We start from the raw sequence: 13,455 nt of genomic DNA, 5'->3' as shown, positions 1-13,455 counted from the left end.
ACCAACTGGTCACTGCCCTTGCCTGATACAAGAAATAGACATTGCAACTTCATTAGCACAAATCTTTTTTTTTTTTTCAGAAGAATCTGACAAAGGTTCACTTTCTGCACTCAGTGCTAAACTGTATTCATTTTTTCACTTTCTTCTTCATGAGTTATGCTGCTGAAATGGCTACAGTCAGAGTCTAAACCTCTATGCACCACTACTGGTTTAAAATCAGTGACAGAATGAGGGATATGCTTTCTGCTTTTGTAAGCAACAAATATGCCATAAACATTTGTCTTGAAGTCACACCGAATCTGTTTTTTTTTTTGTCTTTAAGTGTAGGAGAACCAAATATCTGCCAATTTCCATATTGTTTAGGGGATGGGGACCAAGAATGGGAAGTGAAGTGAATTTTATGAAAAGCTCACAAGACATACATGAATACAGGTCAAATTTAACTTAAAATGTTACATGTTATATGGTATTAAAGGTTACTGTACATATTACATTTCAATCTAAATGTATTGAATCTAATTAAATATAAATGTTAAATGTAAAAATGGTTGGTTTGTGTGCACTGTGAATACCTAGATCCTGGATAAAGAGCATCTCTTATAAATGTAAAAGTAAATATTAAATAAAGATGTTATTTTGTAACATTTCCTTTATTTTTTTTTTTTTACATTTCCACTAAATATTTACACATTTTCTGGAAAGAACATTTCTTGTTGTTCTTCTCAATGTTCTAAACCAGCTACAAAGTGTGTGTGTGTGTGTGTGTATGTGTGTGTCTTGGCTGAAGTCTGCTTCTTTAAACATTTGTAATGCATCACAATGAAACCTTGTAAACAACTCCCCTGTTTACTCCTTTTCACAATAAAAGTTTGGAGACAAAAAGATTTCTTTTACCATGTTAGCCCCTCTCTAGGAACACACACATGCACACACACAGATTCATCTACACTTCTTTTGTTTTAGAAATCTATGAATCAGAACAGTGTGTTTAACCCCAGCCAGACCACAGAAGTGGCATTTCCCACTTGAATACTGTCTGGAATTTAGTGGTTAAATAGCAGTATATGGCAAAAGGGGGAAACATTTAGGTTCAGAAAGATATTGTATGTCAGGAAAAAAAATCTTAAATAATTTAAATAAATAAACATAATGCTTAATGTTGCTAGCTTAAAACTCTAATAATCATGAGTAACTATTATTTTATTATTTTATTCGTTCATCTTCAGTAAACAGTTTATCCTGAGCAGGGTCACAGTAGGTGTTGAGACTTTCCTGATAATAACTGGCACAAGAAATTTCATCGCAGGCCACCAAATCCACAAATTTTCACTCACTCATTTGGACCTCGGGGAATTCATAGCCACATTACATAGCCTCTCCTCCTACTTGCATGTTTTTGGTAGGAGGAGGAAACCAGAAAACCCAGAGAAAATCCATGTGAACATGGAGAGAACACACCCCCATAAAAACAGTAACCAAAGCATGGAATCAAACCCAGGACTCCTTTTTATACTGTATAATATAATATTTTGTCCAGGTCATTTTACTTGAGAGCTACACGATAAAAAAAAAACATTTTTTTGAGAGAACAGCTAACAAACCAGAGGTATTAGTATTTACTCTTTTAACTAAAAGTCAAATAAAACTACCACTGGAGGTTTTGTGCTGCCCTGTGACACAACTTGAGCTGAAAAGATGAGCAGCTTTTGAAAATGATGTTGGCCGACTTCCTGTGTTTCTGAGAAACCCAGGAGAGCTGGCAAAAAAAAGGGAACAAATTATTGCAAACTGAATTTCACTATCATGTACAATACACTCATAATGAACATTGGTTCAAAACATTTCATTCTGTTTGACCTTACACTCGGATAGCTGTAGTAACTGCAGCTGTGTTATTGCTGTGATTTATATTCCCACTATCCGGTGTCACACAGAAGAGGACGGGATGCCTTTTGAGTCTTCTCAAGTTTTCTTGGTTTCTTCCTCATGCTGTTTTTCTTCAAACTGTCACCTCATTTGGGATCTGAATCAACATCCAGATTTCTGTAAAATCTGCTCTGTGACTATGTATATTGTTATAAATTGCTATACAAATAAAATAGTGTACATAATGCATATTTAATACAATAGTTTTTACCTATTTTATTTTTTTTTATTTTATAATAGTCAACTTAAATTGTTGATTTTTTACAATTCACTACCAAAACATGTAACAAAGTAAGAAACTCTGCATTCCTCAACAGTCATGTATATGCGTTTTGATACAGAATGACTATAGTGGTGTGTTTGCTGGCTGTTATGTTACTTGACTGCAGTGATTGTGTGACTGTTTGTTTATGGCAGTGTTAAAGGCTTTGTTATGTGTGCACACACATTCCCTTTTACTGCAGAGGTGTACAAAGCAGTGCCAGTGGCACTTTGCTCAGTTTACTTACCTTGTAAACACTTGCCTTCTATTTGAGGATCTCACCAGCTCACTGTAGGGGTGGTCCAGCAGCAAAGAAATAAAGGTGGGGTTAGAGAGGGAGACTCAACTCTTAAGGAGAAACAGGAGTAGTACACTTTGTGATCTAGTGGAGGTAAGAGGAAGATGAAGATAACTTGAGTTTTGGCTCAAGAAGAGACAAACATCTCAACATACAGACCTCCAGCTTGTCATCTGAGAAAGAGAGAAAGCAAGAAAGAAAGAGAGAGAGAAAACAGGTAGGAATGACTGAAGATCACGTCATTTATGTCTACTGTAGCATTTATAAAATACAAACGTTTTGCATTCTTATTGTAATGTTAACACATAATTTCCTGAAATTCACCTTAGTTGAAATAGAATTGTCCTTAAATAGTTTTAATTAAAAATTAAATACGTCATACCTGTGTAGTTTGTGCATTTATTGTTTTAACATTTGACATATTTCTGTCGTTTGCTTAAAGTGTAGTAAATATTTGATATTTTTTAAAAGGCAAATTGTATTTTATTTTATCTTCTGCGTCTAGATATTTTAAACAGTCAACAATTTCACACCTGTTCTCCATCTCTTTCAACAGGAAACTCAGCTTCTTGGAAAATACACCAGATGAGATAAGTGTTGTCATTATTTTGGCATTAAAAGTCAGAAGAGAGAGAATCAGACCTAAATATCCACTTTAGTGCATACAGAAAAGAAGAACTGGATTTCACAAGGCAAAAAACCTAGAAAGTCCTGTCTAAATCCTCTCTCTATGTCGGAGTCGGATTGGCCTCTTGCTTCTCCCACTCCACTTCCCCAGTGTGACTACGGAGAATGGAGGGCCACACGAGTGCTGATTCCAGTGATTTACCTCTTAACCTTCATCGTTGGTACATTTGGAAATGCCTTTGTGCTCTGTACATACTTGAACTGCCGTGGAAAAAGGCTATGGAGGATTAGGAGCCAAAACAAACGTGAACCTTCCTATAGACCTTCCTCTTCTTCACGTTCCGTAACAGAGTCACTGATTGTCAGTTTGGCCTTGGCTGACCTTGCTTTTGTCATTACTCTCCCTTTGTGGGCAGTATACACAGCCCTGGACTATCACTGGCCATTTGGCAGCTTCCTTTGTCGAGTGAGCAGCTACCTGGTGGCACTGAACATGTATGCCAGTGTGTTCTCTCTGGCTGGACTCAGCGTTGAGCGCTATTGTGTGATCAAACGGCGTAGCCCCAGCAAGAACATAACACCAGTAAGAGCCTGGTACATCGTAGGGTGTGTATGGATGACTGCCAGCATCCTTGCACTTCCTGCTCTTCTTCTACGAACTGTCAGAGAGGTGGAGGGACATTCTGATTGGCTGGATGATGGTGAACATAATAATAGTGGTCCACAGTGCTTGTGTGACATGGACTATTCTATTTTGGTCTCACTAGACCTTGATCCAGCAACACGAGAACAGGCGGAAGTGATGTGGTCAGCACTGCTAGGTTTGAAGTCTACTGTCCTGGGTTTCCTGCTTCCACTTATTGTGCTGCTTCTTTGCTACTGTTCCCTGGCACATTTCTTGTCCCGCCATTTTCGTCTTTCACCTCAACCTGATCGGCAGCGCCAGCGCAAGCTTCTGCGCATCGTTATTGCCCTCGTGCTGGCTTTTTTCCTCTGTTGGCTGCCCTTTCATGCTAATAAGACCCTGTCAGATTTAGTTGAACTTGATATTTTGCCCTATTCCTGCAGCTTTGACCGCTGGCTGGTTGCTGTCCACCCTTATGCAATCTGCCTAGCATACATGAACAGTTGCCTGAACCCACTGCTCTATGCCTGCTGTGACCCAGCCTTCCGGCGACGATGCAAATGCGCAGTCAAGCTTGTTTGGAGAAGACGTGAGGGAGAAAGGGATGAAGCAGAAGACAGAGAAACAGGAACAAGGGTTGAGTTGGAAGAGGATAAAATAGTGAGAGAAATAGGACACCGATCCAAAACAGGAACAGAATACTGCAACATTTAGCAGTTAATATTAATTTGAATATGAAATATTTTTTATATGAATTACTGTATGAGATGTAGATTGTTTGTCTATGTGTGTTAACTGCTACTGAAAGCATATGGTGATAACTGTGAAACTGAAATGAACACGTTTTCCCCATGAGAGGGTGCTAAGAATTCCTCTATAATCTCTCACAAACTGAACTGTAGAAGAGAAACATTGACCACGACAGCTTTAAAGCATTATTTCAATGTACTATGTGAAAATAAAAAAGTACATTCTTTCTGACACTTTGTAATTAAGTCTTGTGAATATGAACTGTTCCAGTAGGACAAAGAGTTAACCACTTAGTTACCCACTGAATTGGGATATTGTACTTACAAAGAATTTCCTACCAATGTACTGATTATAGATTATAAACATTACTGATAGCCAGAAATTTATTCCTGGGTGTTAACATGTAAGAGTGTATAACATGTCTCTGACAAACAAGATGGAAACAAGATGGTAAGACAATTCTTAGACATTTGTCCTTCACTCAGTTTGGATTAATAATCTTATTAGTTCATCTGTTGGTTACAAGGATCAGTCCAAATAAATCCTACAAGCATTCAAACACTCATTGAGATAGAGAATCTTGGACAGATGCATGGACAACTCAGAAACTCCCTTAGAAACAGAGGCATAAAAACAGACCCTAATGAGCAAAATCAGCCAGAGCATGCTGAGCACTCAAGCACGCTTTCTTCACTGTAGGAATGGAAGTTTCCAGATGTGCAGAGTCTGGTTCTACACAACACTTTCCATTAAAACTATGTTTAATCTTGATTTCATCAGACCATAGAATCTCATGGCCTTCCAATCTTTACTGAGAAGAATCCACTAACCTCACTGCTGCAACAGCTTTTATTACCCTTTCCCACATAAAAATGCTTTGATACAAACCTGTATCAGACAACCTTATCCAGAGCAACTTACATTTTTTTCCTAATTTTTTTTTTTACAACTGAGGGTTAAGGGTCTTTCTCAAGGGCCCAGCAGTGGCAGAATGGTGGACCTGGGATTCAAACTTACAACCTTCTGAATAGAAGTCCAACACACTTTAACCAATAAACTAATTCTTGGATGTCCAAGGACAAAAACTTGAACCCAGTGAATAAATACCTTAGACATATATGTTTTTAAATCATAAGTGTCTGCAAATTGATAAAGAAAATAATTACATCATTAATGTAATGCTGAAATGTACCAAAATAAGAATTTTTAAGGACACTGTATACTACAGATGATGGTTAGAACACCACATTTACACAAAATAAATCAAAGTACATTAAATGAAAAAGGTTTATTTTTTTTAAGTGTATATTGACAAATAGAACAGTAGACTGAAAAAATGCTCCATACAGAGGTTGTAATAGTCAGATGAGTTCAAGATGAACCGAGCTGATCAGTTTCCATTTTATTTCACATTGCTAAATCCATGCTTTACCTCGCAACTCAACTGCCTTGGACACTCACACACAATCTCGCACATACTTTCACACACAGTCAGTTCCCAGGATTAAGCATAGTACTGCAGGTTGGCCTTTTTCTTGGCTTGCACCTCCAGAATACCTTCCATGTAGTCTTCATGGTTCAGCTCGGTGGCCCCACGGCGCAAAGCGATCATACCCTACAAACACAGTACAGACACTTTTAAAAGGGTGTTACCACAAAACATTAAACAGAGAAAATGTCATTATCTCACACAAGAGATAATGACTCAAGAGGGATGACTTTTTTTTTTTAACTAGCTGGGAATCCAATTAAGGGATATGGGGAATAACTTACGCAGGATTACATTACAGGGCTGAATCATATAGACATATTTTCTAGTAGACAGCACAAAGCTAATATTCATTAAATTAGTCTTACACAGATTATGAGGTGTAATATACTAAGGTGATAGCCCTTCAACCCCTGCCACCATCACTCCAACTAAACCAAACCCTTTACTCTTTGGTCTTATAGAGATTAATTTGCCAATTATTACCAAGTGATGAGGCCATTAATGGACATTATTGGGAAAAATAAAAATAAAACAGTACTTACTGCCTCCACACAGACAGCTTTACACTGAGCACCATTAAAGTCATCAGTGCAGCGAGCCAACTCCTCATAGTTCACATCAGCACTAAACAGAGAGAGCATGAGAAAAGGCAGAAAAAGTAAATAATGAGAGATCTCTGAGGAGGATAACAATTCACTGTGTGAGAAAGAACCATTATAAAGCAATAAGAAAAGGGTTCATTAGATTGTTTAAAGGCATGAAAAATTTAAAACTGTTATGCAGAAATCTGCTTCATATATATTAAGAGATTTATGACAATAAAAACCCTCAAATTTATGTTCAAGAAACAATTTTTTTATTCATATTCACACATTATATATGGCATGACGTATTTTTGTCAACTGAAAAACATGGTCTTGGAAATAGAGGAAGCATGTACCTGACGTTCATCTTGCGTGAGTGGATCTGCATTATACGAGCACGAGCCTCTTCATTAGGCATGGGGAACTCAATCTTACGGTCAAGCCGGCCTGAGCGCAGCAGCGCAGGGTCCAGAATGTCCACTCTGTTAGTAGCAGCAATAACCTGCAAAAACGAATGCATCACAATTTAATTTTTTATCTAGAATAGTGTATGATGTCAGTTTTAGAAGAAGAACTGAGGGCAAGAAGCCTTAATTATGGCCCCACATACATTACAGCACAGTGGAATTCTTTACTTCACTGCTGAGGAAGTTGGGGTCAGAACACAGGGACAGCACCCCTGTAGCAGGGAGGCCTTGCTCAATTGTTAAACAGTGGAGCTTGGTGGTGCTGGGACTTGAACCCCAATCCTCAGGTCAACGACCCAGATCCTTAACCACTAGAACCACCACTATCCCCACTGCTTCTTTAAGAGTAATTTGTGCTTAAAGAAGCCTAGATAAAAATGCCAGTAATGTTTAAATAAAACTTGGTAGTATAAAACCTTTATAGTATACAAGTGTTTTTCAAGTATAATTTTAATAGCCCTTTAAACTTTAAATTCTGTAGTGTACTGGTAGATGCATAAAGATCAAGGCAACTATATTAACATGCACTTTTCTCTTTCCTGTCTCTTGGTGATAAACAATAGCAAAGAGGTCTACAAGAAGTGAACGTCCTTTAAAACAAACCCACATTCATCTTTAATTTTTTCAAGTGTGGTTTTGTACCTTGACTTGCATGTTAGGCTGGAAGCCATCAAGTTGGTTTAAGAGCTCCAGCATGGTCCTCTGCACCTCTCTGTCTCCAGCTTTCTCACTGTCAAAACGCTTGGTTCCGATGGCGTCCAGCTCATCGATGAAGATGATTGAAGGGGCTTTTTCTTTAGCTAGAGCAAATGCATCACGTACCAGCTTTGCACCATCACCTATAAACATCTGCACCAGCTGGGGACCTGCTAGCTTCAGGAATGTTGCCTACATCAAGTCAGGAAGAAAAAGGTAAAGAGGTCACAATGAGGTAATTGTTTTATTGTCAAGTGAGCTTGCATTTAACTATGCATGTGCGTAATACCCCATGACTGCTAACAACAGATTGCATGTTGAATACACACATCACTATGTGAAGATATATGGAAACGAATAGCTTAATTCCTGATATTTTGGAGATCTAAACAAAAAATTTCACTATGTCAGACTGCTGCCCCTTTCAGTACTACACCATAACGCAGTTTTGGTCAGGAAAATAAACTTAGGCTGTAATCAACAATTAATGTAAATGACTGAATTATTTATCTTAGATTAGTTACTTTGGTTTGTGCAGCACAAGCCCTGGCCAGAAGGGTTTTGCCAGTTCCAGGTGGTCCATACATCAGAACACCTTTTGGTGGCTGGATACCCAAATTCTCAAACTTTTCCTTATGGTTCATGGGTAAGACGATTGCTTCCACCAACTGAAAAGGAACACACACAGAGGACATTAAAGTCAAAGATTAGATCTCAGTGACAAAAACAAAGATATAAAAGTAACTAGCACGTACTAGCACATGTATAACACCAGCTTTGGTCTGAATGTACATGTACACGTGTGGAATTTAGTTGCATGTGTTTGTGAGTATTATGCTTGAGTTGTGTGGTCTGGCTCTGGTCATGTGTTTTGTATGCAGGGACTTTACTGTTAGTTATAGTGAAGTGGTTCCCTGGTGTATATATGTATGTATATGTACAAATACTGTAAAATTAGGTAGTTTTATTTTTTTTGACTGAGGCAGAGTGTTTCAGTACCTCTTGGATCTGCTTGTCCAGGCCTCCAATATCACTGTACTGCTCAGTGGGCCTCTCATCCACCTCCATGGCCTTCACTCTAGAGTCGTACTCCGTGGGCAGAGTCTCCAGAATCAGATACGAGTCCTTATTAACACCCTGCACACACAAACAGATTTGTCTATAGGGGAAACAAAATCTCCACTTCCTCTTAAAATGTCATTGTCCTATAACAACACTGCATTGTGAAATGAGCTAATGAAAATGTTTACACACCACAAGATCTCCAGGTTTCAGTTTCTCAGCATCAACCAATCCAATTACGGGCAGGAAATACGTCTGCAGAAGTTACGGGTTACAAACAAATGTTATTTCACATCCAAAGAGTAAAAAAAGAAACATTCACAGTGCTATTCTGGAAAATGAAAATCACCTTAAAAACAAAAAAACTAAATAAAATATGTGGGACCCACCTGTCTTGTGGATGTTTTGATAACTGCACACTTCCCCTTTCTTTGTGAGTCCAAATCAATGTTGGCACCATCCTCCTCCTGATCATTGGGGTCCACATCCAGTAGCTGTAAATGACACAGACATCAGGCTGAAACATACCAATGGACCAGACCACAAAACCAGCCACTGTTTCTAATAATGTACTGCTGCATATTTAACACTGGGTTGCAGTAAAACTCAATTAATGCTCATGTAAATATCTACAAAAATATGTACCTGCATGGCCCTAGTGCATAGCTGTTAATCACAAAACTGTCAGACTAATTAAGAGAGTGGAAAACAGCACATTTGTTCTAAATTTTTTGCACTAACTGATTAAATGTGATTTTTTTTTACTTTCTTTGATAGAATGAACACATGCTAACAAAAATGTTCAAGACTAACTGCATATCAAGCACTAACCAACCATTCAACCAACCAATCACCAAAATAAATAAATAAATAAGGGGATTTAATCTTTTAAAGATACTTTCTTCAAAGAATTACAAAGATTACAGAGTGAAAAGGTGAAGTACAGGTACAGGAGTTTAAGTACTTGGGGTCAACAGTCCAGACTAATGGAGTGTGTGGGGAAAAGGTAAAGAAGCGAGTACAGGCAGGTTGGATGGGTGGAGAAAGGTGTCGGGAGTTCTGCGTGATAGAAAATATCGGTGAGAATCAAGGGGAAGGTGTATAAGACAGTGGTGAGACAGGCCATGCTGTATGGTTTAGAGACACTGTCACTGAGGAAGAGGAAGAGACAGGAGTCAGAGCTGGAGGTAGCAGAGCTGAAGATGTTGAGGTTCTCTTTGGGAGTGACAGGGTTGGACAGGATTAGGAACGAGTACATCAGAGGGACAGCTCATGTTGGACGTTTGGGGGACAAAGTTAGGGAGGACAGATTAAGATGGTCTGGACATGTTCAGAGGAGGGAGAGTGAGTATATTGGTAGGAGAATGTTGGACATGGAGCTGCCAGGCAGGAGGCAAAGAGGAAGGCCAAAGAGGAGGTATATGGATGTAATATATGAGGATATCAAGCTAGTGGATGCAAGTGTTGAGGATGGAGAAGATAGGGATAGGTGGAGAGAGATGATTCACTGTGGCGACCCCCGAAAGGGATAAAAGACGAAAAAAGACGACGACTTTCTTCAAAAAATTGATAATATATTTTGCTCTCAGTTTCCACTAGAATCTCCTGCATTTTTACACTAGGTTAATACGCGATAACATCCCTAACATAGAACAACTTTACTTACCTCTATGACATTAGAGACAAGATACGGCAGAGTTTTATTCACTTTAATCTTCTCTGTGTTTTCTTTGATTTTGTCTTTCATGGCTTGGAGCTCATGAGTGACTCGCAGCACCTCACTCTTCATGATCTGTAATCAACACAGCGTGCAAGTTAAAGTCAGTCAGCAAGGTGTGAATTTATTTGACCAGAAAAGTCAAAAATCACAACTCATTCCTGTGATCAACATTAAAACTGCATACTTTTATTTCACTGTCCAGCAGTCTGGTTCGCTGAACTATTTCCTCAGTAGACATCTTAAGGACCTCCTCACCGATCCCATCCTGTGAAATGCAAAACTGCTATGAACTTTCAGAATAACAGCAAAAAATTGTATAATCACACACCAAACCTTGGTTTATAATCGGCAAGTTTTCAGCTATATAATTCAAAGGTACTGGATCTGGTCTTTAAAGGATATGTGATGATTTATAACCAGCTTCTGCAGAAAAACTTCAACAGTGTGTTTAACTCCAACAACAACGTAATTCCCAAATATTTTGGCTAACACATGACTACTTCAGTGGTAGGTAGCTAGCTAGCTTGCTAACAAAAAGTGCTAACTAGCTATTATTATGCTAGCCACCATAAAGCCGGCTCAACAAGCAGTCGCCTGTAAATATTATTGTTTATCAATAAATGTTTATCCAATATGAAACCAAACCATATATTTGTAACTTAGAATTTGGGGAGAAGTAAAAGTTAGTGCTCCAAACGTGCTAAACAATGAACCGACGGTGGAAATTCACTGTGTCATGCTACAGCACTTGAAATAGCGGCACGCAGGAGCAATTAGCCAGCCATCTTTACACTGGTTCATCGCGAATAACCATCAGGAAACACATGCCCACATTTTACACATATGTTTTAATAATGCCAGCTGTAATACAACGAGGGCGAGAACATACGAGATTAAAAAAAAAAAATAAAACAAACCTCCACTTCATCCCAAACTGATCTGTCATTCAGAGACGCCATCTTGCTTGACTTTTCTTCGCTGCTAATTTCTGTATGTCATCAAACACGGCCGAGCAGCGCTGCCGCCCTCTGTCGGCTTTGTGGACTAATTACAAGGCAAAAATACCCAGTGACCTGAGTATTTTGGCTTGTCAGGTACACTGTAGATAAATTTAAAGCTTCTTAGCTCTTTCATCACTATTTGCATAACTAAAGTATTTTCTTTTCTTTGTCACAAGACTACTTAAGGGAGCATGGTGAATGGTTTGGAAAAGAGCTCATGCATCTTCACGAACCACTTCACCTCAGTTAGGATTATGGTGTATTTGGTGCCTATACTGGAAACACTGGGTACAGGGTGGAAACACACCTGGACATGGATAATGTCAAAATATCAAGAGACTGTAACCCAGAGCTAAAGATTGATCTTTTGGCTCTGGAGGTCTAAGGTGGCAGAGCATCATCATGCACCACCTGAAGTGTCCTAAACTGACATGATGAATTTATACAGTGGGTATTTGTAGAGCTTTAATAACTCAAATAAAACAAAATGCAAATAATTTGTAAACAAATTGTGTTAATGCTTTGGCTAAATAACATTAAGAAATCAGTATTTGGTGGAATAACCCCGATTTTCATGCGTTTTGGCTCCATGCTCTCCATCAGTCTTTCACATTGCTGTTGGGTAACTTCATACCACTCTTTTTGCAAAAATGGTTTGTGACCATCCATCTTCCAGAGGTTTTCAATAGGGTTCAAATCTGGAGATTAGGGGAGATAGAAGGTGGTCAAGGAGGCATAGACAGAAACATATGTTTCTAATTGTTACCTCCTGGTAAGACAGTTGACAATAATGGTAATGAAGGGTGTCAGGTACACATTGCCAGCTTAATCCATGGGTCTTTTTTTTGGTCTAATTGACTGTGGGAATTCCACAACTCTGCGTTCAATGATCTGGCCTATTTGGTGAGATGGTTAACCACTGAGGCCTTATTGCTCACCCACTGATGGATCTCAAACCCACCTGAGGCAAAAGGGATCTTAAGCTCTCGATCAGCTCATGGGCCTTAACTAAAGATGCAGTGCCCCATAGATAGTTGTCAACATAAAAGCAGCATTCAGTTCACAGTTGCATCCTATCAGTCTGCTGGCATTGGGTGAAAACATGCCAGACCTAGAGAGGGGTGGAATATTTCTCCCTGTGCATTTGAGAGGAGATCATTGCACACTGGTAATGGGTCAGTCAGAGAGCAGAAAGACTACCTCCCAACCACAGTCTTCCTATTCAACACAGGGAATTCAGAATCATCACATGGCCATCTGGTACTCTCCATAGTTTTGCCCAAATCAGACTCGGCGAGGGGACCTGGCCACTCCAGTGCAAGTGCATTGACACTCAACAGTGCATTGTTACCTGCCAGGTATAAGAATAGTGGATCGCTCAATGTGAAGAGACAATAGCCTGTCTAAATGTCTGGCACACCAGGATAACTACTTGAGAGTGCAGCTATACCCCTCACTGCCAATTTATATAGGCCATATTGTTTATTCTGACCTGATTCTGAGAAAATGCACAAAATGTCTTAGAGCTATCATTTAATGGCTCCAGAAAATATGTTTTTATCCTAGTGTGTTTCGAACTACTCTCTTTGATCTGCTCTTGAACACTGCAGTACAGCCTGTGATAGATACCGGACAGCTCTTTGTTTGGATTATGTTGGCAGTCATCAACCTGTCTTACAGCCTGGCAGACCTAACACCATTGGTGCTTCCATTACATGCCTCCATGTTGTCATGTGTTTTTGTTTTTGAGTACATGATTACATTCTGGAATCCACATAACATTTTATAAATGAGGCTCTTGATCATAGATGCTGGGATAGATGGTTGGGACACTAAATCTTTTGCAAATCTTCCAATTGCCATCTTTATGTCTAGTTTTAGTCAACTCGGTAAAAACCTGTGGTCTTGGATATCTATGTTAATGAAGAGAGCTTAGACAATGAGT

General features: G+C 39.0%; 2 protein-coding genes across 2 annotated transcripts; one reads left to right on the top strand and one right to left on the bottom strand.

Moving 5' to 3' along the window:
• Window positions 1-2,573: 2,573 nt before the first annotated feature.
• On the top strand, window positions 2,574-4,653 carry aplnr2 (apelin receptor 2). Its single transcript, XM_058381258.1, has 2 exons — window positions 2,574-2,703; window positions 3,043-4,653. The coding sequence occupies exon 2, from the start codon at window positions 3,217-3,219 to the stop codon at window positions 4,450-4,452; it is 1,236 nt and encodes a 411-aa protein (XP_058237241.1). The 5' UTR covers window positions 2,574-2,703; window positions 3,043-3,216; the 3' UTR covers window positions 4,453-4,653.
• Window positions 4,654-5,757: 1,104 nt separating this feature from the next.
• Window positions 5,758-11,534, bottom strand: psmc3 (proteasome 26S subunit, ATPase 3). Its single transcript, XM_058381891.1, has 11 exons — window positions 11,427-11,534; window positions 10,694-10,774; window positions 10,456-10,581; window positions 9,179-9,283; window positions 8,982-9,044; window positions 8,727-8,864; window positions 8,252-8,395; window positions 7,674-7,919; window positions 6,921-7,066; window positions 6,523-6,604; window positions 5,758-6,103 (listed from the first exon to the last, which is right to left on the bottom strand). The coding sequence occupies exons 1-11, from the start codon at window positions 11,466-11,468 to the stop codon at window positions 5,993-5,995; spliced, it is 1,284 nt and encodes a 427-aa protein (XP_058237874.1). The 5' UTR covers window positions 11,469-11,534; the 3' UTR covers window positions 5,758-5,992.
• Window positions 11,535-13,455: the final 1,921 nt, after the last annotated feature.

Source organism: Hemibagrus wyckioides, linkage group LG27 (genome assembly GCF_019097595.1).
Source record: "Hemibagrus wyckioides isolate EC202008001 linkage group LG27, SWU_Hwy_1.0, whole genome shotgun sequence".
Taxonomy (NCBI): Eukaryota; Metazoa; Chordata; class Actinopteri; order Siluriformes; family Bagridae; genus Hemibagrus; species Hemibagrus wyckioides.
The sequence above is the reverse complement of the archived record's forward strand: the minus strand, read 5'-3'. Positions and strand labels throughout refer to the sequence as shown.

What these genes read in the sequence shown, in the direction of transcription:
- aplnr2 (XM_058381258.1), top strand. Translation starts at nt 3,217, where the DNA reads ATGTCGGAGTCGGATTGGCCTCTTGCTTCTCCCACTCCACTTCCCCAG.
- psmc3 (XM_058381891.1), bottom strand. Translation starts at nt 11,468, where the DNA reads ATGGCGTCTCTGAATGACAGATCAGTTTGGGATGAAGTGGAG. An exon ending in TGGACAAGCAGATCCAAGAG is followed by an intron (nt 8,396 to 8,726) that starts GTACTGAAACAC and finishes GTTCCTTTTCAG; the next exon opens with TTGGTGGAAGCAATCGTCTT. An exon ending in AAGCTGTCTGTGTGGAGGCA is followed by an intron (nt 6,104 to 6,522) that starts GTAAGTACTGTT and finishes CTGTGTTTGTAG; the next exon opens with GGTATGATCGCTTTGCGCCG.